Below are 23443 nucleotides of genomic sequence, written 5' to 3'. Positions count from 1 at the left end.
GTTTAACATTCTTGGAGATGTTCAGCCAAACCTAAATAGTTGTTCAGCTCTTCAGTCTGAAGTGATTTCCAAATAAAGGCCAACGACAGACTTAATCTGCTTTACAGCCACCATAAGATATACTACAGATCATTTTGATTTAGCATTTTGAGCTTTTTCTTTGGTCTGTTTTCTCAAAGATTTCTTTGTTTACATGTTTTATAATTTTGTGTATTTATTTGCAACATCTCAGATCCTTGTGTAGCATGTTTTGAATGTTTGTCCTGTCCATCATTGTTCCTGTGATAGCATGCAATATGCCATCCTCCAGTTGCCCTTATCATCCTAGCAGAATATGACAGTGAGCCTGTATTGTGTTGGTGTTAATTTCTTCTTCTTTTTTCCTCTCTTTCTCCACTCACTTCTCCCTCTTTCCTTCTCTTCTGTGTTTTTCTTTTTGTCCTCTGTTCTCCTTACTTCTCTGTCATTTCTCTTACCCCCTCTATGCCACTCTCCAACATTTCACGGCATCCTGTCCTGCTCTTTTTCTGCCCTTCCACCTTCTCTCTCCTTCCTTCCAGTCTCTATCAGCCCCCCAGGCGCAGGCCCTCAGCTGTGTGGAGTCCCTGTGCTGCTACCAACATGGGCAGAGCGGCTGTTCCCGCCTGGCCCGCCTCCTGGAGCAAATGACCGGGCAGTGCCAGGCCAGCACCAACCATTGCCACGCATCCAGCCGCAGCAACAGGTGGGGAGGACGACGACGGCAAGAAACAATGATTATGAATCCTGATGAGCCCTCACCACCACTTGGTGTCAAAAATGTTGGCTGCAGTCCTGACTGTTATGGCCCTTAATGTGGCTACGACTCTACTGTAAGTCCTTCTTGTTCAGATCTGTAGTTGAGCATACCGTTGTGGGGGAGCATGGTTTAAGACTGTCAGAGACTGGTTTTAAGGTGTGGCTTAGCGTAAATGTGGGACAACAGCCGAACGAGGAGTTAAAGGCTGAAGATGTGTGAATAATGAGTTTCTTATTTCCATCAGAGTGCGTGTTGGGGGAGTCTTTAGTCTGAACATTTTGATTAACCAGACAGGTGTGCTTAATCTCATATCCACAGTAGTGTACTATCAGAAATATATCAGTACACCTTGTAACCAAAATCATAGAGACCAATGACTGAGTAGATTGTGATGGCCATGCCTTCCACATAGCATGCAGATGTGGATGTTTGGCAGTCTAGCCATGGAGAATTTGGATTCCCGTATTTTTATTAATGCCCTTACAATGGAGGCCTGCTGAGATATATACAGGAATCTAACAGGTTTTAATATTTCATTATGTAACCTGTCTTGTCTGTGTAGCCCCTACATTAGGGCGGGCCTGTCTACGAGCCCATGTGTCTATGTCCTAATCATCTATGCTATGATCTGTTGTTCTGTCTGTCTTGTCAAAATCAAAGGTTGGTGTCCAAATAGGAGTTAGCCTGATTAGTAATTAGAGCTAATCTGTAATGCACTTTAACAGATGACACCAGTGTCTATATACGTCAGTTAAGTTGACTTTGTTGATTCCAGTATTGTCCAGTAGGTCCTCTCATTGGAGGGCTTCTCTGCTTGAGATGAGGCCAGGTGACGGTTAGCTGGTGGAGTCATATTTTATCTGAACACCACATTTGGGTGTGGCACATCTCAAGTATTAACCTATGATTGAAGAGAAGTTCAATTTCGTGACGGGTTGCGGCGACTTAACTTTCGAGCTGCACTTGGCAATTTTGCATTTTGGTGGCCCTAAATGGCATAGAGGGGTATAAATAATGTAACATGATGTCAATTTACTGCACAAAGTGAGCTCTCAGTAAGTGCTTTCTTCTCTGCTGCAGCTCCACTTTGTGATAAAGGAAGATAAAAAAAAATTCGTTTGTTTTCCATAAAAGGTTTTGCCTAGTGCAGCTTTAAAGACGGGTAAGCTGAGTTCACCGTTTGCTGGGCTGCCACAATCAGCAGTTTCAGTGTTATTGTGTCTTTTTACCTGAATCCCAGTGACTCAGTGGGGTCATGGATTAATTGACCTGATTTGCCCCTTCTGCTGAGCAATCAATACTCCCCAAAACAGCTTGGGACACTCTGTATTGATTACATCAGTAATGACGATGTAGCATTCTTGTTCTTTGTGCGCAAAGTGTCATGCGTCTTTTGCAGTGGACCTTGCACAGAGTCGGGTGGTGTGGGTACGCATGTTTGTTTGTTTGTTTGTTTGTTTGTTTGTTCACGACTGTGTGTGTGTTTGTAAAGGTAATGACAGCATGCAGGTCAAATAAGGGATGCACTGCTCCTCCCCCACCTTCCCTTCAGACCCTCTGGACAGCAACCTGCAGACTCTCTGTGGTGGAGCAGAGGTCCGTCATCCCGGCCAGTCAGTCTAATGAGCAGTCTCGGAGTAGAGACATGAAATTGTGACTGGTCATAACGACATCTCTTTGTAACTAATTGTATTCTGTGCCAGGCCTGCGTGCAAATAATTAACATCTTAGGCGTCGTCTGACCATTTAAAACTTTCCCCCAGTCGGGAGCATAAAATACATCCCACATTTTGATATTTATACCTTTCATTATTCCTCAGAGTGGTGGGTGGGACATGCACCATGAAATAATCTATTTCAGTTGTTGTCAGGGTCATTTCACTGGAAGAAAGGAAACTATTCCCTTTGCTTCGGCGTTAAATTACCACTAAATGCATGATTCAATTCAGATGACTTTCTTCCTGTGGGAATGATTGATTTGTTTTCTGACCTTGGCACGACGCAGCCAATTGGATTCTTCCAACTGAGCAAACGGCAGCCAATTTGCACTCCCAGAGGCATAAACATAAACAATAAACATGAGTGAAATGCTCTGCTTAGGTGTGCTTTAAGCTGTAAATACAAAAAGAACACAATCAACTAATAGAATTGGGGCTGAATGGTTAAGTTTTTATCCCCCATCTCCTTCCCTTAGTACCGCCTCTCCTTTCCTTCTCTACTCGTCCTCTCCTCGCCCCTCTCCTGCTTTCAGCATACCTTCATCTGTCCCTCCCCTCCCTCCTCTTTACCTTTTGGGTTTGAGAAAATAAACCACAAAAGAACGAATGAAAGACTTGTGAGACTCAGCCCACATTTGGCCTTAATGCTACAAAACTGCCATACGGGGGAAGGGAATATATCCAGCCAGTCCTATATAACATGCTTGATGACTGGAAGGGACATATAGTAAGCATATTTACAAACGTATATAATACATAAAGTATTTATCTGTTATATATTGGAAGCCCAACTGTAGCTGGCTGCGTGACTTGGCCCGTTGCTGCAGCACTGAATGCTGGCCACAGCTGAATCATGGCTAGGGGCGACGAAGCAGGAACGGACACGGACGTCAGGAGTCAAAGACACGCCGGTGTGTAGTTGTCAAATCCCGGCGGCTGCGTCTCCATCCGAATGTCAATCTAATTGTACTCAGACCTTTTGAATGTGAAAAAAAGAAGATGCAGATTAGGAGGGCTTTTCAGAAACATTCAAAACTATTTTTGCAGTTGAAAACATATAAAACCACTTGTTAGCTGTTGCACGACAACATTGAACCATCCGACATGATTATTAACAAACAAACTATCAACAAACTTAATTGATAAGTCTGCTTTAAAAACAGTTTGTTGGAAATTTGATTAAAAGTCGCAACATCGGTTCATCTCTAACTTGATGCATTAGAATTTGAAAAAAAAAAAGTTGGATGGAAACTCAGCTGCTGTCCGACACCCCTTGCTCCTCCTCCTCTTCTCCTAGAACAAGGGGGACCACACCCTAAACCAGAGAGGCTGCTGGGAAATGTAGTCACAGAGAGTCTTTTTTTTTTTTTTTTTTTTTTGCTACTTCCTGTATCTATTAGTCTTTTTCTACTGGATCCTGAAGCCTTATATGTGCTTCTGAGAAGAGGCCAAAATCTGGAGGCATGCTCGTTTTATAACCAGGGGTGTTCCAGGTGGGTGGAGTTTACTGTCTCCACAGGTCTATATTACAGGTATATGACTCCACCTGTCTTGTCCACTACAGGCTACAAAACAAGAATGCCCAGACTCTGTCGTGTTGCATGGGGGCTGCTGTTGCCTTTGGTACTTTGTATACAATGTAAACCTGTATGTATTTGTGCCCCCTCACACACCCCTCCTCTTGCACTTGTCTTTCTCTGTCTCTCTGTGTCCTTGTCCTTCTGTGTCTGAAATCTGCATAATGTTGTTCGACCTTCCAGATTAATTATTCATGTGCTGTTAACGTCCCCCGTGAGCTTCGTCTTGTCAGAAATCTGCCTGTTCTGTTCTTTTTCTTGGGTTCATGTTCCCGCCAGCTCATCCCAAAAGTGTTTCGGCGCTCACGTCCTCTTTGTTCTGTGGTAACCCAGAGAGCAAAGATGGTTTTAGCACAGGGAGGTTTTCGATTTGACCCCTGCCCCGGTAGACAGCCGAGCTGGTGATGTAGCACGTGAGGGTGCCTCCAGTCAAACCACCATTTGAGTCATCAGCCTATTTAAAGTCCCTGGGTGGCCCTGCTTTCCTGTTTACCAGGTCTTAAAACGGTTGTCTTCATCTCAGAGAGCAGCGTTAAATGAAAGGTCATGAGAATTGTGCTGAGCAGAGCAGCTGACATTTAGAAATAATCCAAATAAATAAAAAAAATTGTAGATGTGGATGGACAGGTGCAGTTATTGAGGTGTGTAAAAGCTGCACACACATCAGACTTAACTTGTGCGGTCATGTGAAGATCAGGCGTAGCGGCCAGAACGGAGGCGCTGTTTGAACTGGAAGGATGTTGAACCACAGTCTCTCTGCTCCTCCCTGCTGGTGCTTTGAGGTAGAAGCTCTGGTCACTGGCTCTGGTTCTGCTTTGATGCGAGTCAGCGCGGTGATGGTCGGATTGCTGTGACCTTTACGACTCCAACAGTGGCACGCTGTTTCATGATGTAGCCACGTTGTATTTATTTTTATTTTTTTTTCTGCTCCTTCTGGCCATTTAGTTTGAAAATGTTTTGAGTGGTCTACAAATGGATGAGATTGTGTACTAGATGAATCTTAGTTAGATATTTCCAAAGGAGATCCAGCTTGCAAAGCTAATAACAGAAAGGGACTGTGCCTCCGTCAGGTCTCTAGATAAGAATATAGATTTTATACTATATATATGTTTAATGTTGTGGAAGACAGTATGGTACCTATTTTTCTAGTAAAAAATATATTTAAATAGCGTGTATATTCAACCTGCAGAAAGTCAGATAATAGTCCTGGTAATCTTGAGAGTGGATATGTGAGGCAAGAATGTTGTTGAAACTTTATCATGATTTATTTCTCTTTTATGATGATTGTGTTGATTTTTTTTTTTTTATCCATGAGTTGAGTAGCTCAAGTCTGATCTCCCTTGCTCCCTCCTCTATGAACAAACCAGAGGCAGATTCAGAGAAAGCGGCACCAAGAATTTGCAGCACAGAACCTTTTTTATTTTGAAAAAGGTAAAGGTGTGAAGTGTATAGTACTTAAGGTTTAATGAGCTGTCTCTGAACAGCTTTATTAAATCTAAACCTTGACTCCGTCTCAGCACCAAAGCTTTTGCATCATTTGCATTTCCAAGCACCCTAAGGACTTGGATCTACTAAGACTCCACACTTCTGCTTTTTACACTATTGAAGCCAGTAAGAGATTATCGTGGATATACCTGGATTTGAACATGTTTTTTTTTTTTTCTTTCCCAGCCTGGTTTTTGTTTGATCCAGATCAGGGATCAGCAGCTCCTAAAGTTGCAAAATGTAAGGCCTTTGTGCAGTAATTAGTGACCTTATTTTTTTTATCGTGCACTCTCTTTTTTCTGTGTACATAAGTTTAATACAGAACAGCATTGGTAGTACAATATCCATTAGTAATTATACCTGCTTTACTAAAAAAAGATAGACTTTAACCCCCCTCAAAAAATGATTTTCCCAGTGTACTTTTTCTTTTAAAAATGTTTAATAGCTCTGCGTCTATCTAAAGCACTCTGGATTTGTATTTTTGCGAGATTATAACACTCCAAAATTCAGTTAATCTGCTTCATCAGGACTGTGTAGGTGTGGTTTAATCTCTGATAAATAGGTGACACCACCTTTTGCCTCCCCTGGTTGACCTGGATTAGTGTGAGTTAATGAGGAGAGACTTTTGATACTCATCACTAACACCATCACAGCCATTACTAACTCTTCACTCTCCCATCCCTCACTCTTCTCTGCTTCTACCAGCCTGGTTGTGTAGATTGTAATCGCAAAACCTCTGGACAACAGTGTGTGTCACACACACACACACACACACACACACACACACACACACAGCCTCCTAACCCTCAGTCACTGCTGCCTGTTTTCAGATCTTGGAGCGACACGGAGAACTTCTACTCCAACGATCGCAGCATCCTGACGCTGTCGCCCATCGAGGCCACCCACTGCTGACTCCCAGAGCCACTGACTGTCACACACAGAGCTGGGGGAGAGCTACCACTCCGACATGAGTCATAATCAGCCCCCTACCCCCACCCCCCTCGCAACCATTTTATAAACCTACTTCAATTTAAAGTCAATGCATTCTCAGCCGGATGCAAAGCAGACACAGGTGGGAGCTGTCGCATTGTGTGCAACCAAAGGACGCTGCTTTATCCCTCGCCAATTAGTTTCCCCGAGTCAATCAACTCTTGGACGGAAGGTTTGAGAAGGACGTGCGATGGGAGCTGCAACGTGGAGGGAGATGAAATACGAGGTGTGGAGCATGAAGCAGACATCTGCGCAGCTACTCCTGTAGAAAGATCCAGTCAGTGTCAGATTCCTGCTGCTTACAAGGTGTCTGCAAGTCCTGCAAAAATATCAGAAAACACCATATTTAAAATCAGTCCCTTTTTTTTTAAAAGGTTAAAGAAGACATGTCAGCTCACAGGTGCTGCCCTCTGAGATCAGGTACATGTCTCATACACTTATTTATATTCTATTTTTTCTTGCAACTGGTGTAAAAATGACCTCGTGCTGTAAGTGCTGACATGTTTGTAGACGCGGAATGGAGACCCCCGATGATCTGGACTCTTTGCTACAAACAGCAGCTAACGTGAGGCATCAGTCTTGCCTAAGTACTGTAACCTAACCGAGCTGGTTTGGGCATGCTGACTAACACAGGACTGAGGTGGCTACGGGGATCACGCATGTAGCACCAGGACAGAAGCTCCGCAAAGACGGGCTGCATTAAGAGTTCACCTCAGAGGTGTCGGGCCAGCAGCTAAGTCCCAACGTCACGTTGCTTCCGTGAACTGCTGCATAAACTTCGTCTTCGAGCCGCCGGCCCCGCTGCACCTTCGTTGCCCAGTCAGATGGAAAGGGGGGAAAAAGCTAAACCACCACCCTGTAGCATCTCTACCGCGGAACCAAAGACCAAAGGATTCAGACTGGAGTTTAAAAGATAAAGTTTATTTTTGTGCCTGATTGTACAGAAGCTTATATTGTTAAGAAGACTATTATTGTTGTTCGTGCTGCTTTCTCGTCTGACTGTTCAGGCCTCTGCCCCCACTCCACCCCCACCCCCGGTGCGTTGCTCTGAAGGAGGCCGGATGGGGTCTGTTTAAAAAGCCATACATTTTCCAGAGGTGATATTGTTGATTATTGAAGGTACCGCAGATAGAAGCTGTTTGAGCCTGTTGTTGTTGTTACTTTGTGTTTGGAAACTTGTTCCCCTTGAATGCCTTTTCTCATTCAGCCCGGTTAGCAAAGGCATCTCGGCATTGAAGACCATGATGCTCAGGGAATATTTTAAGGAAAGTTTTTGGAACTGGAGGTAGAACCATCCCGCTCAGTTTCCTAAAAAATATTTCCTGAGTATCGAATCAGATACTGGTAGCGTTTTTTATTTCAGCGAGACAAAAATGGCTTTAATGGCGAGATGCTTTTCCAAGTCACGGCTGATGCACGTCGACCCAGACAGCAGAATGTCTCGATCTTTACAGAGATGAATATATGTCTATCTATATAAATCTTCACTCAGCTCCAATAGAGATGAAAAGAAAAGCAGAGCGTTTGCACAAGTCACATATCAAAAAATCACATTGTCTTGCTTTTCTTTTCTTTTTTTGTTGTCTCTCAAATCATTGCTCGTCTCTCACCATTGAAATCATCTGAATCATGTTTTTGCTGTTACGCTGTTCTTGCCATGTGTGTTTCTAGCCACATGTTGGTGAAGTGTGTGTGTGTGTGTGTGTGTGGAAGCGTTGGTGTGTTGTTTTTTTGTATGGCAGCCATGTTGGTTGAAGGAAGTACGCCATGTAGCCTTGTTGTAAGCTGTGTGATCTCCACATGCTGCCCGCAGGAAGGTCAAATGTTTCCCTTTGACGCTCGGTTTGCCCTCTCTTCTTCCAAGAAAGGTGAAACAGGAAATGCCTCGACGGTTCTTATTTTTTTTGTTTAGGAAGAATTCAGTCGACTCCAGACGGTGACTGACAGCTGGCAGAAGTGTAATGTAAGAAACCTTTCAAGACAACCGTTTTAAACTTGACATCACCAGCCACACAACAATGACGAGTACATGCCTCAGCTCACACAGGGAACATAGAGTCATGGGATGTTTCTGTTACTAGTTACCAGCTTCACTTGTCAATCTGTTCATTGAATATTCTGTTTTCTATACGGTACCAGTGTTTGATGCATACCTGGGCCTGTTCATATCCTTTCTGTTCATACAGGTGGCAATGAAAGTGTCTATTTATTATTACAGTACTTTTCTTTTTCCTGTTTGTGTTGAACGTTTCTTACATATCAATATATATATGTGTGTCCTGTACATGGCCTGAATGCAAGTTCAACTTCCCAATATGATGTCCTCGATCTTAGGCATCAGGAGGTTGAACCTCCATCGAAGCTCTTTTTTTTTTTTTTGTTTGACCTGAAAGGTGACAGTGCAGCTGGGAGCTGTCAGCTGCAAGCCTGAATGTCAGTTTGTTACAGGGCGTGTAAAAGAGCAGGAGGACACGTGGAAACTTCCAGTTAGATCACTCCATCCAACAGCCCAACAGTTCTTTTTTTAAGCATTTGAGCCATTTATCTACTATTAAAAGGTCCACCTGTATACACATATGATACCAGTAATTTGTACCTGGATGAGGAAGAATACACGTTAATGCTGTTTTAAAGGGTTCACTCGTCATGGAGAGCACTCCTCGGCCTGTGAAAACAGCTGTATAATGTCCTCTGTGGCTCTGAAGTGAGCTGAATCAGCCTCGAGACTTCAAACACTTGACAGAAAACCTCCAGGATAAACTAGGGGCAAGGAGTTTGACAGATGAGGGCATGTAGCAGGCGGGAGTGCCTGTTAAGATGCCATTGAGTTGCATTATGGGAACTGTAGGATCCAGTGTTTTTGGAGCTAGACTCATGCAAAGGACTTGAACTCAGGATCTCTTTGTCTCTGCTCCATTATTTTCTCTTTTTACGGAACTAGAAATGCAGTTCTATGGAAAACCTTGTAAACCTTGTGGGAACATGTTTTTGTGCCAGTAAATCTCTCACCTGTCGAACTTGCCGTTTCCGCCCGGTTTACAAATGTGAGGGCACAGATTATGAATCTGAGCACGGATTTGTACACGGCTCTTTTTGTTTTCATGATTGATGCAGCAGAGGCAGCGATATCTTAAACACTGGAGCCTGCAGTCTTTGTAAGGCCCTCCCTGCCTGGTAAATGCCAACGTCTTTCCAGCTCCACACATGGCTTTCTGTTGAAAACTTGAAGTCTCAAGCTCAAGCTCAAGCTGAGAGAAGTCTGATGAAAACATCAGTGTTTTGTTTCTTTTTACAAATTTTGAAAAGCTCCTTCAGAGCCACAGAAAAACTATACAACTGTTTTCACAGATAGATATACGTGTGTATATATATATACGTGTATATATATATGTATACGTATGTATATATGTATACGTATACATACATATGTATATATATGTATACGTATACTTAATATACGTGTCAAAGGTAAATAAGGCAGTCATGAGCAGAAAACACCTGCAGCACTGATGCCCCCTTGTGCTCATCTACAGAGACCCAAAGTGTTCAAAATTCAATAAATAAGACATTATGACATCTGCCCTGTTCATCTTGATTGACAGAGTTGGTGATAAAAGCAGCATTTTTTATTTTTTTTAATGTTTTAAATAAAACATTAAAAAAAACTAAAGACAGACAGACATCAAATAAATACTTATGGAGTGAAATAAAATATGACCTACAGTAAAACTCTTATTGTGAAAAGAAGCAGGATGGAGAAGTAACAGCATTTGACAATTTCTCAGTTATATATATATTTATTATTTTGAACACTTTGGGTCTCTATTTTCACCCGTGTTGAGTAAAAACAAAAGCACCATCCGGTCACAGTTTTACACGTCATTGCAATTTGTATCTGGACATCCAGGTACAGATTTTGAACATGTGAAATGTAATTGGGGCACTCGAGTCATATCTTTACTGTTGTTTACGCAGAAAACAGATGCTATATATTTTTTTAAGATTAGATGTGACATTAGGAACAACCAAGACCTGATTTACCCAAAGTATCACAGCACTGACGTCATCTAAGCTTCATCACAGGAGAGCAACAGGGCGTGGGCACGACGAGGCCTCTGGGGTATTTCTAGAAGCAGGAGATTACTCAGCCACATAATTAAAAAAAAAAAAAAATGATTTAATATTTTATCAAGCCTCGACTACAGACGATGATCATGTCATCCATCAGAAGCACCATCCAAGTTTGATTGGATACCTCATTAAGGACACCAAGAGCTGTTAAACTCTGTCTACAGATGTGGTTTTAAACCAAGTCCTCCTGCTTCTGAAAATCACTTTTGTTCAGTCTTGTGTCTCTTACATGCGAATAACATCGTCATTCAGTGACCAGACTCAACGGTTTGATCCTGAACTATTCAATGAACACATTTATGGTCATTGTTACCATAAATTATACTCAAGATCAAACTAAATCTAGTAGTAATGTCCAAACGTTTTTGTAGAAGAGAAAGTTTTGAACTTGAAAACAGAGAAATGCTGACAGATGACGTCACTGCGGAGATGCTCTTGGAAAAAATGAGCCCCGGCTTGAATCAAATTAAGGTTTCCATGATCAAATCAGCTAAAAAGAGAGGAATCTAAATTAAAATGTCAACCGATTAGTTCTCTGCAGCAGAGTGTCCTGTGACTCAGCATCAGCCAGTACGACACGAGGCTGCAGATCATGTCAGTACCAAGAGGTTTGTTGAAATCATTTTTTTTTTTTATTCTCATCAGTAAATCATGCTGCACCTGACAATTAATAAACCACCGTCATCACTCTTTTTGTTCTCTGATATCTGTCGCCTTGTCTGTCTGTCCTCCTGTCTGTAAATGTGTCTTATAGCTGATGTTTATGAAGATGCAGTTCTATTTACGAAATAAATACATTTTTAAGAAACAGATCTTTGGAGTGCAACTTCATTCATTTAAATGGTCTTTTAAATGTGATAAGTAGACATTAACTGACCGCAACCAAACAAAACAGCAGCAAAGCAGCTCACGACTGATAAACAACTCCCATGTAGTTTAAGGAGGGAAAACAATTACAAGGCTTTTGGTTAGATTTGAACACACAACTTGCAAAAAAACCTGCCATGAACAAAAGATTTGAACGAATGGAAAAAAGGTTCACATGAACGATTCAAACAAACAATTTGAATGAACAGTTCGAACAAACGGTTTGTACAAACAATTCGAATAAACGGACGGTTCGCTCGAACGAGCAAACGATTCGAACGAACGGTTAGTCCTAACAGACGGTTTGCACAAACGATTCGAACGACCGAGTCGATGAAAAGATTTGAACGAACGGCTCTGCACAGCCACACAGCTGTTTTCAGTCCCTCTGAGTGATTAGACCTGCAAGTTGAGGATGGTGGAGCTCAATTCATGACAAAGGTGTTACTTGTTAAGAGGGTGGGGAGATGTCAACCAACCGCAGTCAGTACATACCCACACAAACCTAAAACAAAGGAGGTCTAATCAGCCAAAATAAGTAAAAAATAAATAAATAAGTGATACACTAAGCAAACCACCTTCAGGCACTTGTGAGTACATCAAGAATGACATGGGGCAGTGCATACTTTTGAAATGTGTTTATTATTACAGCATCTGACCAATCCTTTTCTAAAAATCATCTGTCATACATCTACAAGGCCTCATAACACAGCAGTTAGTAAGGAGAGTGGTCAGCAGAAACGGGTCAAGTTCTCATGGCAGATTTACACAGAAACAAACCATCTGTCTGTCTGTCTAAAGCCCTCTGTGTCCGACATTTCATCCTTTAAGGGTTGTTATCAAATTTAATCCAAAGTGGGTCACAAAAATTGGGAATCATTTGATAATTCTGGAGTGTTTTTCTGCCTCCCAATTTTGAAGGTCTTTCTCCTCCGTGCCATGTTACAATATCTTCTACAACAACGTAGGCAGACAGCAGACCTCTGCAAACAAACTTCAGGGGGAAATGATGAAGAGTTTGGAGTCAGTCTGGAAGGGCAGAACGTGTGGATTTTGGAAAAACTGGAAATCAACAAACCAATACAAAATATTTTTGACACCAAAAACAAGTTTACATTCGGCCTCTTTTCTCTTGAAAAGTCACAGTTGAGTGAAAACCATGTAGTGTTCAAAGTGTGACAGTTGAGTTGCTTTCAGCTTCGTGACAATGCATTTTGAAATATTGGCAGGTTTTATGATATTTACAGGTTTTACAATCTTCTAAACTTATAAAAGGAGCGTGTGATTCTATCAGAAAACGTAAAAGTTTACGTCCCCCCCCCAGACAAACAAGTTGATGAAGATGAACGGTATTCACTCAGTAAATATTCTAAGGTGACGTAAATGAGAACTTTTCTCCCCTCAGTCATCAGTAACTATTCCTATAGCCCACTATGGCATAATGCTGCGAGGACTTCGTCCGATATCCCACCTACTTACCTATCTTCTGCCTCAGACATGCTTACAAATAAGTATTTAGTTGAAGAAGCAGAAGAAGTACAAGAGTATCAGTATGGAAGTGCGTTAAACTGTACTGACCAAGAGAATACCCAACCCCTTCAACCAACACTGCACCACAGACAGAAAAAGGGGAGACTTGGGAAGAAAATCAAAATAGAAATGTGCAAACACAGAAGTTGCCAGAGAGTCACTGATTACTGCAATACATATGAACAACACAAGAAAGAAAAGCAGAAACAAGCAAACGTTCTACAAATCAACATCAAACGTGATACTCGGATGTGTAAAAGGCAACAGTATGAGCTGTCACACAAGTCAAACCCAGGAACACTTCAGGTCACTCCTGACTGTTTTTGACCCTCCCAAAGGCATTGTGGGTCCCCAGGGTGGGAAGTTTTTTGTTTTTTTTGTCTCATCCATTGCAGACTGAACCAAACTCACCCCCAACTGATGATTCAGGTCCTGACTTTAAGAAATATGAATCAAGTGCAACCCCCTGTTCAGACTGACTCACTTTCCCTCCAGTTGTCACAGTAACTAGTCCCGGTTCTCTCCTACATGTCGGTGTGCGACTGTGAGTGTGGTTGTGTGTCGGAGTCTGTTCACTGGCTGCTCCCCTCGCCCTCCCCCTCCTCCACCTCCTCCTCCAGTTCCACCAGAGGAGCGTGACGATTGGCCTGGGAGCCCTCGCTGAAGAAAACCTTCTTGATCACACCTGACTTGGGCGCCCGGATCGTGTGCTGCGGAGACAAAAAAAAAAAACTATATTACAAGAGCAGCAGAGAGTGTGTGTGTGTGTGTGCCTGTGATAGACCAAGTAAAGGTGAGAATGTGTGTGAGGCAGAGCCAGCAGGAGTCCCTCACCTCCATCTTCATGGCGATCATGACCATCAGCGGGTCTCCGACAGCCACTTTGTCTCCGGCCTTCACCAGCACCTGAACACGATACGGCACATTGTCTATTTATTCTTTTCAGTTGTTCCATATATGGCAGACGGTCTGCTCTCATCACTTCTGCTTCAGTCTCATTACACTGGCTGCCAGCACATCTTAGGCAAACAATAATACACTCAGAGGTGTCCCCATAAAGAAACAACAGATAAAGATTATTAAAGTGCTTATACCACGGCCACTTAACCATTCCAAACTTCATAGAACGAATGACGATTTTTTTAAACACATTTCTTTGTTGTGATTAAGGTTAGTGTCACCGGTGAGTTAACTGGAGGCACTGTGTAAGTCAAAGTATTACCTGCAGTTCTAATATACCTTGTTCGCTGATTTAGAGCAGTGGTGAAAGAAACGGACAACACTGAGCATCAAAGCTAATTCAAAACAAAACAAAAAAAGCTGAAATATATATATATAAATACATAAAATAGTACCAACGTTTTGGGAAATACACTTACAGTGTTAGCTTTCTTGCAGAGAGTTGGATGAAAAGATTGATACCACTCATGTGCCTGTACACTAAATATGAAGCTGGAGTCAGGAGGCGCTTAGCTTAGCATTGCACAGCATAAAGAGAACAGGGAGAAACAGCTGGCCCCCGGCTCTGTCCAAAGCTCAAAATTACATCTACCAACACTTGTAAAGCTCACTAATCAACATATTGTATCTTGCTGTCTAATTACCATGTTAACTACTTAGCTTTAAACAGTGCTGTGACAGTAGGTGTATTTATGCTATGCTAAGCTAACCGCCTGCTGGCTATGTCTAAGAGTGGTATCAATCTTGTCCTGTAACTCTCGGCAAGAAAGTGAGCAAGCGTGTTCCCCAACTATTTCTTTAAAATTCCACTTGCAATTAAAAAAGAAAAAAAAAAAAAGTTTAAACGTTTTTGCTTTGGTAATAACACAAGTCTCATAATGTGTTGTGAGGTGTCCTGATATAGTAAATAAAGGACTTGAAGAACAAAACAACAGCTGTGCTTTGTCCATTCTTTTCACATATTAGGACATTGTGTCTAACATTGGTAACACATCAGGACACCTTAAAAGTGTTTCATCCCTTACTTTGTAGAGTCCACAATTATCTGTCCAATGCCCTTTAGCTGTATTTTAAGCTGTGGTCCTAAAACTGTAGAACAAATGATGTCATATCTCACTATGTCAGAAATCTCAGACAAAATCCTTCTGAAGCATTTAGTAGACTTCTGTTTTTTACGTAATAATGTATTTCTTTCAAGATAACGTTATGTTAACTTCACTGTTGTATCTTGAAACAGAGTGATGTGAAAGGCTTATATAAAAAAAAAAACAACAACAATAATAATCCAGTATAATCCATATACTAATACAGCCAAACTGACCTTCTCTATGGTTCCAGTCATGGGGGCCACAGCTCCACCCTGAGCCCCAGAGCCGCTCACACCGGCCAGATACTTGGGCACCGGAACCGACACTTCAGAGCTTCCCTCCTGCAGAGAAGACATGAAGGTGTCAGAAACAGCAGTGACAGTTAACTGGCGGCTGACGTAAGAGGATTTCATTTCTCCTGATGTCAGACGTCGAGTGTTTGCCCCCCCCAGCCAGCAGTCTCGGAAGATGACAGACGCCAAACGCAGGACATGAGAGTTTCTGCAGTGACAGGTGAAGTGCAGTTCTCGTTAAACCGACTCGGGACAGCGTGGATTTCCAGCTTTTACAAAATCTCTTATCTGGGGGGGAAAAAGTGAAGCTGACAGAACTTTTTAAAATTGCCTTTATTTGACACGTTTTCATGCTTTGATAAGCCCGCCCCCCGTTAAAACGTACGCGCTAAAATGTTTAGCTTTAACTAAGAAACCTTTTTTTTTTTTTCTTCAAGCAAAAGAGCAAGATATCCTCTGGTTGTGTGCATGTTGCTGTTTTGTTTTGTCTTATGTTGTATTAAAAGCTGCTTCACTGACTTAGGGAATATGTAAAACTCAAATCTGTCACATCTATATTTCACTATGTTTCTACTGCCGACAGAGGTGGTGGGAACACACCGCGGAGAACAGGTGCACCGCGTTGTCCAGGATCACCAGTTTGGGCCGAGACTTCACGCCGTTGACAGAACAGTGCAGGAACGACGCTCCGCCTTCCACCTCCACCTCCCCGGTCACATGGTACACCTCCTCACCGATCTGAGAGAAGAAACACATTTCTGCTCCTACTAATAGTGCTACGAAAACAATCCCTTTTAATTCTTGACCGCAGGAACAGAAGTTTGACGAAATCAAGGTCCACTTACTAGCTTAACAGCCTTCACCAGTGAATGGAGTTTGCTCAGTATTCAATTCGTTGATAAAGGCAGTGAGATGTGTTTAAAAGCAAAGTGGACCTTGAGTTTATTTTGCCAAACTACTGCAGTATATGTATAAGGGAATGAATTGGTGTTTATACAATAATACAGTATTTAAAAACACCAAAACTGATCTGCTCCTTTTTTTTTTTTTTTTTTTTTAAATCCAGGTACTTTTCAGTGATTGATGACGCAGGATGCAGGACTCACCTGCATTGTGTAGCTTCCATCTTTGTTGTACACGACGACCACGTCAACTTCTACAGACACAAACACACGAGACCAAATGTTTTGTAATTCCGGAAACAGGTTTGAGAGGAGCAAGGAAGCAGACAGGAGGAGACCATGAAGTAACTTAATGCTGAGGCTTTAGATGAACGTCATCGTCATCATCATCATCATCATCACACTGACGCGGCAGCAGCCGGGGGATTTACTTTTGGCGTTGGGGTGACATTTCTAATAGAAACATTGAATAATGAATACGAGTTCGTTAACAAACTGTCACCGACAGAAGTCTTAATTATTCAAACTCTCATTAAATAAAATCAGATCAGCAGTTATGAGACGACCCTAATTGTAATGATCTGCTAATCAAACCGCTCCTTCTGCTAATTTCACACGACTGAACCGTCGTTACCGTCATCATACACCTCGAACCCTTTTTTGATGAACAGGCTCAATGATCCTGTAATTAGATAAGTGATGAGATGTTTATGGTGCTGTTGAACTGTATTGCAGTGTTTCTGTTATTTAGTCTACCCTCATTGATATAAATGGGGTGGACAGAATAACAGAAATGCTCAAGTGATTCCGGTAAATGACAGCATGAAAAGAATAGAGGGAATTTTTTGATAATGGCTTAACCATTGAAGTCACTTCTGCAGCGTACATGCCAAATATTTCTTGTTTCCAGGGTCACAAATGTGACCTTTGTTTGAAATAATTGTAAATGTAGTTTCTCTGGGTTTTCGTCTGTTCGTGGGACAAAACAAGAAATTTGAAGGTGGTTTCGGCAAATCTTCACCATTTTGTGGTATTTTAAAGATCAACGGATTCATTGTCGAGATTAATTGATCAAAATTTAAATTAGTTTCGACGTTATCTGAACTGTTATCTGGAGTCCCCGGTCAAAGGCTGGTATTGCATGTCTGTGGTGCATTAAGTACACAAGTTAAACTACTAAAATTCTCTACACTAGGGGGCGGTAAGGGCTCACCATAATTCTGTTACTTACTTTTGTCTCCCACCTGTAGCGTCATGTTTCTGTTAAACTGAATGTTGCTTCTCCAGCCGCTGCAGGAGCCAAATGGGGAGAAGGGGTCTGAAAATCACACACACACACACACACACACACACACACCATGTACACTCAGTATACTATTACCTTTTCCAGGACAAATGTCTGATAAACCACACATCGTGACAAATGCTGTCCCCTCACCAGTGGAGGTCTGTGTGAAGTCCTGTGTGTGCTTCCTCTCCTGCAGCACCAGGCCCAGGGCCGCCTGGCACATCGTTTCCCCAGAGGGAGCTCTCGGAGCGGGGAAGAGGTCAGCGTAGTGCTGAGGGATGAAGCTGGTGGTCACGTTTCCAGCCTCAAACTCCGGGTGGCCCGAAAGACTCAGCAAAAAGTCAATGTTAGTGTTCAGTCCCACGATCTGAGGCGAGGGGACAGGAAGGATGCGAGGACAGTTGATACAAAGAGCCATGAATTCTAGGCATTTCTGCATGTATATGTTGTATAACTGAAATCAAATGCTACACGTTGTGACTCTGGGTTTAGTAAATACTGTATTTGCATCATTTGGGTCTTACATTGTACTGCCGCAAGCAGTAGCGCAGCTTCTTTAAGGCAGCAGATCGGTCTTCTCCCCACACCACAAGCTTGGCGATCATCGGGTCATAATGTGCCGACACCTCGTCCCCTGAAAACAAAGCCAGACACCGTGTCAGCCGTAAAAGCTCCCCGTATATTTTGCATTATGGTAATTCACTTTATTTGCCCCCTCGCTCGTCCTTCATTATCTACACAGTCTGAAGCAGTCGCATCGATTATTCTTTCTACTTTCTTGGTTGTTGTCACGTGTGATTGGATAATCAATCAAGAATTTCTCGAAAAGCAGAGAGATTAAAAAATGGATGTGCTACACAAGCACTCATCGCTGCTATATCGCACACTATATATGAAGCAAATTGAAGTGTTGTTACATAAAGAATGCAAAACTATCCATGTAAACACAACCAGAGAGTGAGATCTAGGCTGCCCTACCATCCCTGACTCCAGTCTCTATGCGTGTGTGTTTGTCTGCCGGAGGGGTGGAGAGATGCAGCAGAGGCCCCGCCCCTGGCAGGAAGTCGTTGTTTGGGTCCTCGGCGTAGATACGAGCCTCAAAAGAGTGTCCCCTTAAGACGATGTCATCCTGGAGGAGAGGCAGGCGCTCCCCTGCCGCCACCTGGAGGAGATTTACACCCAGAGTAATCAGTGTGACTGAAATTGAAACTTTTTGAAGACAAAAGGTTAATTTTGTTAATTGAAAGAAGAAGAAGAAGTCCGCGTTTCCTCCCTCCTTTCTCACCCTGAGCTGCCACTCCACCAGGTCGGTCCCAGTGATCATCTCAGAGACAGGATGTTCCACCTGCAGCCGGGTGTTCATTTCCATGAAGTAAAAGTTATGCTGGGCGTCCATTATAAACTCCACCGTACCTTCACAGGAAGACAAACGACACGATGTCCACATCCTGTGTGTTCGGCTCTCTGAGGCGCTGTGGTGAGGTGTGTGCGAGGTGAGTGTTTGTGTGCCTCACCTGCCCCTACATAGTCGACAGCCTTGGCTGCTCTCACTGCTGCCTCTCCGAGTTTCCTCCGAACCTCAGGACTAATATCAGGCTGGAAACATACAAACAGAGACAGAGTGAAAATACAGTAAAGCAGTCGACAGCTGACACGAACACACTCGAGTGATCATAGCCCTCATATCCAGTTTCACATCATAGATCCACGTACTTTATCCTTCCTTTGATGTAGTGGTTATTGGCAGCCAGAGAAGAAACACAAGTAAAACCAACACAGGTGGACTGAACTTAGTGTGGAAAGCTTTTCCAGCTTTTGTCACCATGTTAGTGAAGGAAAGACTCTCGATATGCGTCCTCTTCCTAGAAAAAGAGAGTAGCAGTGGTAGCTAAAAGCTAAACTAAGAGCTTCTATTGACTGTACATTTACGAGTTTGGGAGAAACAGATTTCGAGTTCCTTGTTTGACGTTTGTCCACAATGGGAACAGTTTGATGACCAAGGTAGTCATAGGTCAGGCTCCCATTCTTGCAGGAGAAAACTGATTTGAATGTCAGAATTTAAATTCACTCACACTCAAGGTTTGGTCCGATTCGTGCACATTCACAGCAACCTTTGCAGTTCCTCATCGGTCAGCGTTAAATCAACAATACATCTATGTGACCACCATTATACACTCACCCCCGGTGCTTCCTCTATGATCTTCTGATGTCTCCTCTGGACGCTGCAGTCTCTCTCAAACAGATAGACAGCGTTGCCGTGCATGTCCCCGAACACCTGAACCTCCACGTGTCTGCAGGAGACACACCGACAGATGAATAAAAAAGGACAAATCTGTCTTGGTGGTAGACCTGGCTGGTTAGCAGTATCTGAGTTAGAGGGAGTGAATGTTACCTGGGATCCTCTACAAACTTCTCAACCAGCATCACATCATCGTTGAAGGATTTTCTGGCTTCTCGTCTCGCCGACTCCAACTGCTCTAAGAAGTCTGAGTCTGACCGTGCAATACGCATCCCCTAAACACACAAACACACGAGGTTACTTTATGTTTCCTCAAGTTAGCTTGTCAAAGTTATTTAGGCTTTTTTCACGTCCTCTCACCTTCCCTCCTCCTCCACGGACTGCCTTGATCATCACAGGGTACCCTATCTGGGCGGCCTCTGCTTGCAGCCTTTCGTTTGATTGGTCCTCTCCATGGTAACCACCAATGATCGGCACCCCAGCAGCTGACATGATGTGTTTGGATGTGCTGAAAAAGGACGCAAAGCAATAAAGGTCAATTGGCATATATTGCCATTATTAATTTTTCCTCAATAATGTTTCGAGTTAGTCCTCCATAAAACCAACCATAAAACAATTCTTTTATTACATATTTATGAGAGATAGCTGGAGAGAGAAAACAAACGGATATTGTTTTGTATGTGCGCGTGTGTTACCTTTTAATGCCCATGTCTCGGATGGCAGAGGAAGGTGGTCCAATGAAGATGATGCCTTCCTGTTTACACGCCTCCGCAAACTCTGTGTTTTCTGACAGAAAGCCGTAACCAGGGTGGACCGCCTACACACCCACAAACATTTAACAAAGTCACAGAGGAATAGTTCAGCATGGAGGGCAGTGAAAGGGATTAAAAACACCTGAACACCATTATCGACACTTTCTTTTGAAGGAGCTCCTTTAAGCAGGACTAAAAGGAAAATGGCAGCACCTAAACATCGTCAAGTAGAGGATTACTCACATGTGATCCAGACTTCTTGGCCACTTCCAAAACTTTCTCCATAGAGAGGTAACTCTGCTGGGAGGGTGGAGGGCCGATGTGGTAGGCTTCATCTGCCTACAAACAAAGCAAAAACAGACTGAACACAGATTGTAGAAGTTTGAAAACTACTAATGGGCAAAGAAAACACCACTTTAGCAACATGCTGTCTAATTGTGTTTGTTAAAGCAGCTGCAGATAGCGTAGAAGAATAGACTGAGAAACAGATGACTACAAACACAGCGAGTTATCCAGCATCTCACCATGGCCACATGCATGGAGTGTCTGTCCGCATCACTGTACACAGCCACCGAGCGGACGCCCATCTTCTTGGCCGTGCGCATCACACGGCACGCAATCTCTCCTCGATTGGCAATCAGCACCTTCTCTATCCTTCCCACCCCTAAAGAGAACACAGCAGACACATTAGATTTATTTTTTTCCCCAAAAGCACAATAAAACATTCTAGTCACCACCTCACTAATTAAATCAAAAGCGCAAAATGTTTTAAAGGGCCTGCTTGCAACCATCATTCTCCAAAGTCTGTGGGAATAAAGTTTAACTTGTTTAGATGCGACATGACCATGTCGGATCAAAACAACCACAGCACAGGCGATGGTTTGGGATCCACAGCGCATGCAAGATTATATTCATAGAGCTGAAACAATTGATCAAATAACTGATCAGTCAGAATAAACAACAAACACTTCAATAATCGATTACTAGTCCTTTATCAAGCAAAAATACTAAATATTAAAAAATACATATTCTCTGAGGATGTTGCTTTTCTCTATTTTATATCATGGATAAATGAATATATTTGGGTTTTGGACTGTTGGTCGGACAAAATAAACAATATGGTTTTGTCAAACATTTTTCTCGATCATTGTATTAATCAAATGAGCAACAGAGCAATTTCTGTTCTATTTTCTTAGAATAGTGCAAGGAGCGTTTCCTTCACTCACCTCCTGAAACAAACCTCATCCCTCTTTTGGTCCATGACAGTTTTCTGAGGAGAGGAGAGGAGAGGACAACATCTTCAGTACCATTCAAACTTCTACGTGGCTGTGAAGGGCAGAGCAGATGCTAACTGGACGACATGCTGCTGTGTCAGGGTGGATCATTTATCAAATACCACGTACAGCCACTATAAAGCAAAACTCAGCCCAAATAACTGAGTGAAGGCACAGGTGTATCCACAACAAGTGTGCATGTTGTACCAGCAACATTAGCCCTGCTAGCTGACGGTCTGCTACCTTTATTTAACCTTGCTCTGCTCTTATCTGATTCGGTAGCACGCGTGATGGAAAAAAAAACATTTTAATCAACACCGTTGATGTTGAGGGAAGAAAGAACGTGATTTTGTCCAGGTAATCAATCATGAGCACCAGCAGATCATTTACAATGTGATGTGGGGCAATGATAGCTACACAAGTGTCTGTCAGGTTAGCTCAGAGGTAACTTAAGGTAGCGTTAACATTGGTCGGCTTGCAAACTTGACAGCTGTAAGCTAATATTATAAAGACGGTCTAAGAAAAAGCTGGTGGGTAGAAATAACGGTGGCGGTGGCAGCTAGTATTCAGACGACATCGGAGCGCCCATGTCATACTCACTGTGTAAATATCCTCAGACCCTGAAGAGTTGGGAAACTCAGAATAACTGCAGCCATAGCTACCAGCTGCTAAGGCTAGCTGCTAGCTAGCTAATTGACTGACCAGCTGAGGCGGAAAAGGCGAAGTGGTAAACACTAAACGGCTCATACACACGTACTGTTCTATTTTAACTGCATAAAAAAAAACTCTACTTAAACCGGAGAGAAATATTTGGGGCCTTTTACTCCACAGTCGCACTAATAAACACTGCCACACGCGAGTACATTTCTGTATTATTAATTACGACCTTTCCAAGGACTCGTAGTGTCGACAGCCAATCAGAAAGAGAGATATGGAGGTGTGTAGGAAGCTGCAGTTACCAAGAATAACCAGCAGACGGCAGCGTTTCTCTGTCAAACGGGTGGCGAATTACAGTTAATCACTCTAATAAAATAAAACTCATTTTATTTTATAAACAAGAAGAATTGCTTGTAAAGCAATACAGATATTCTGAAATAGAAATTAGTTGAAAACATTCAAGCATTGAAGCATTCAAGTAGCTACATTATAATATTTTTTTCCGTTACCTTTGAAGTTAAAAAACAAAATGTATTTTATTCAAAAAAACATCTTACTATGGCCAACATACTGCAGACTGATAAAAGGTAATAGCTGCAAAACTTGAACTAATTAACTGCGATGCCATTTAGATTCAAGAGTTATAGTATGATGAATTGCGTCATACCAGAATATTGTATAATGTGATTTATCATACTATAACTCTTGAATCTAAATGGCAAGGATACCGCAGAATCAACAGTAGACAATATTCTGCTAGTGTAATTAGGTGCTCTATAACTAATTTTCAGCCCACTTCCCTTTTATTAAACATATATATATTTATATATCTTTATTACAACAAATATCAGTGAACAAAGGGTATCCACTGAAAGCAGAATGAATGTGAAATGAAATGCAAAATTGTATTCGGG

The 23443-nt window shown here is 42.4% G+C and overlaps 2 protein-coding genes across 2 annotated transcripts in view; one reads left to right on the top strand and one right to left on the bottom strand.

The window, feature by feature from the left end:
* atp11b (ATPase phospholipid transporting 11B) overlaps positions 1 to 6553 on the top strand; it is a 48338-nt gene extending 41785 nt beyond the window's left edge. The window contains exons 30-31 of the mRNA XM_070908301.1: positions 561 to 724; positions 6389 to 6553. Coding sequence (XP_070764402.1) covers positions 561 to 724; positions 6389 to 6470 — 246 coding nt within the window. The 3' untranslated portion in view covers positions 6471 to 6553. The remainder of the gene's footprint in view (positions 1 to 560; positions 725 to 6388) is intronic.
* Positions 6554 to 13648: 7095 nt separating this feature from the next.
* mccc1 (methylcrotonyl-CoA carboxylase subunit) lies at positions 13649 to 22591 on the bottom strand. The gene is made up of 19 exons (XM_070908534.1): positions 22473 to 22591; positions 21825 to 21868; positions 21123 to 21262; positions 20842 to 20937; positions 20542 to 20663; positions 20207 to 20354; positions 20000 to 20121; positions 19787 to 19898; positions 19122 to 19203; positions 18893 to 19020; positions 18586 to 18769; positions 18132 to 18241; positions 17758 to 17974; positions 17551 to 17637; positions 16524 to 16573; positions 16018 to 16155; positions 15358 to 15465; positions 13911 to 13982; positions 13649 to 13786 (listed from the first exon to the last, which is right to left on the bottom strand). Exons 1-19 carry the CDS (start codon positions 22526 to 22528, stop codon positions 13649 to 13651), a joined length of 2154 nt encoding a protein of 717 aa, XP_070764635.1. The 5' UTR covers positions 22529 to 22591.
* Between the last annotated feature and the right edge of the window lie 852 nt (positions 22592 to 23443).

Source organism: Enoplosus armatus, chromosome 7, assembly GCF_043641665.1.
Source record: "Enoplosus armatus isolate fEnoArm2 chromosome 7, fEnoArm2.hap1, whole genome shotgun sequence".
Lineage (NCBI taxonomy): Eukaryota > Metazoa > Chordata > Actinopteri > Centrarchiformes > Enoplosidae > Enoplosus > Enoplosus armatus.
This window is presented reverse-complemented; position numbering and strand designations above follow the sequence as displayed.

Coding starts and splice junctions, on each gene's coding strand:
- mccc1 (XM_070908534.1), bottom strand. CDS start 22,528: ATGGCTGCAGTTATTCTGAGTTTCCCAACTCTTCAGGGTCTGAGGATA. Junction 18,770..18,892: donor TGGTGGAGTGGCAGCTCAGG/GTGAGAAAGGAG, acceptor AATCTCCTCCAG/GTGGCGGCAGGGGAGCGCCT. Junction 13,787..13,910: donor TGATCGCCATGAAGATGGAG/GTGAGGGACTCC, acceptor TTGTCTCCGCAG/CACACGATCCGGGCGCCCAA.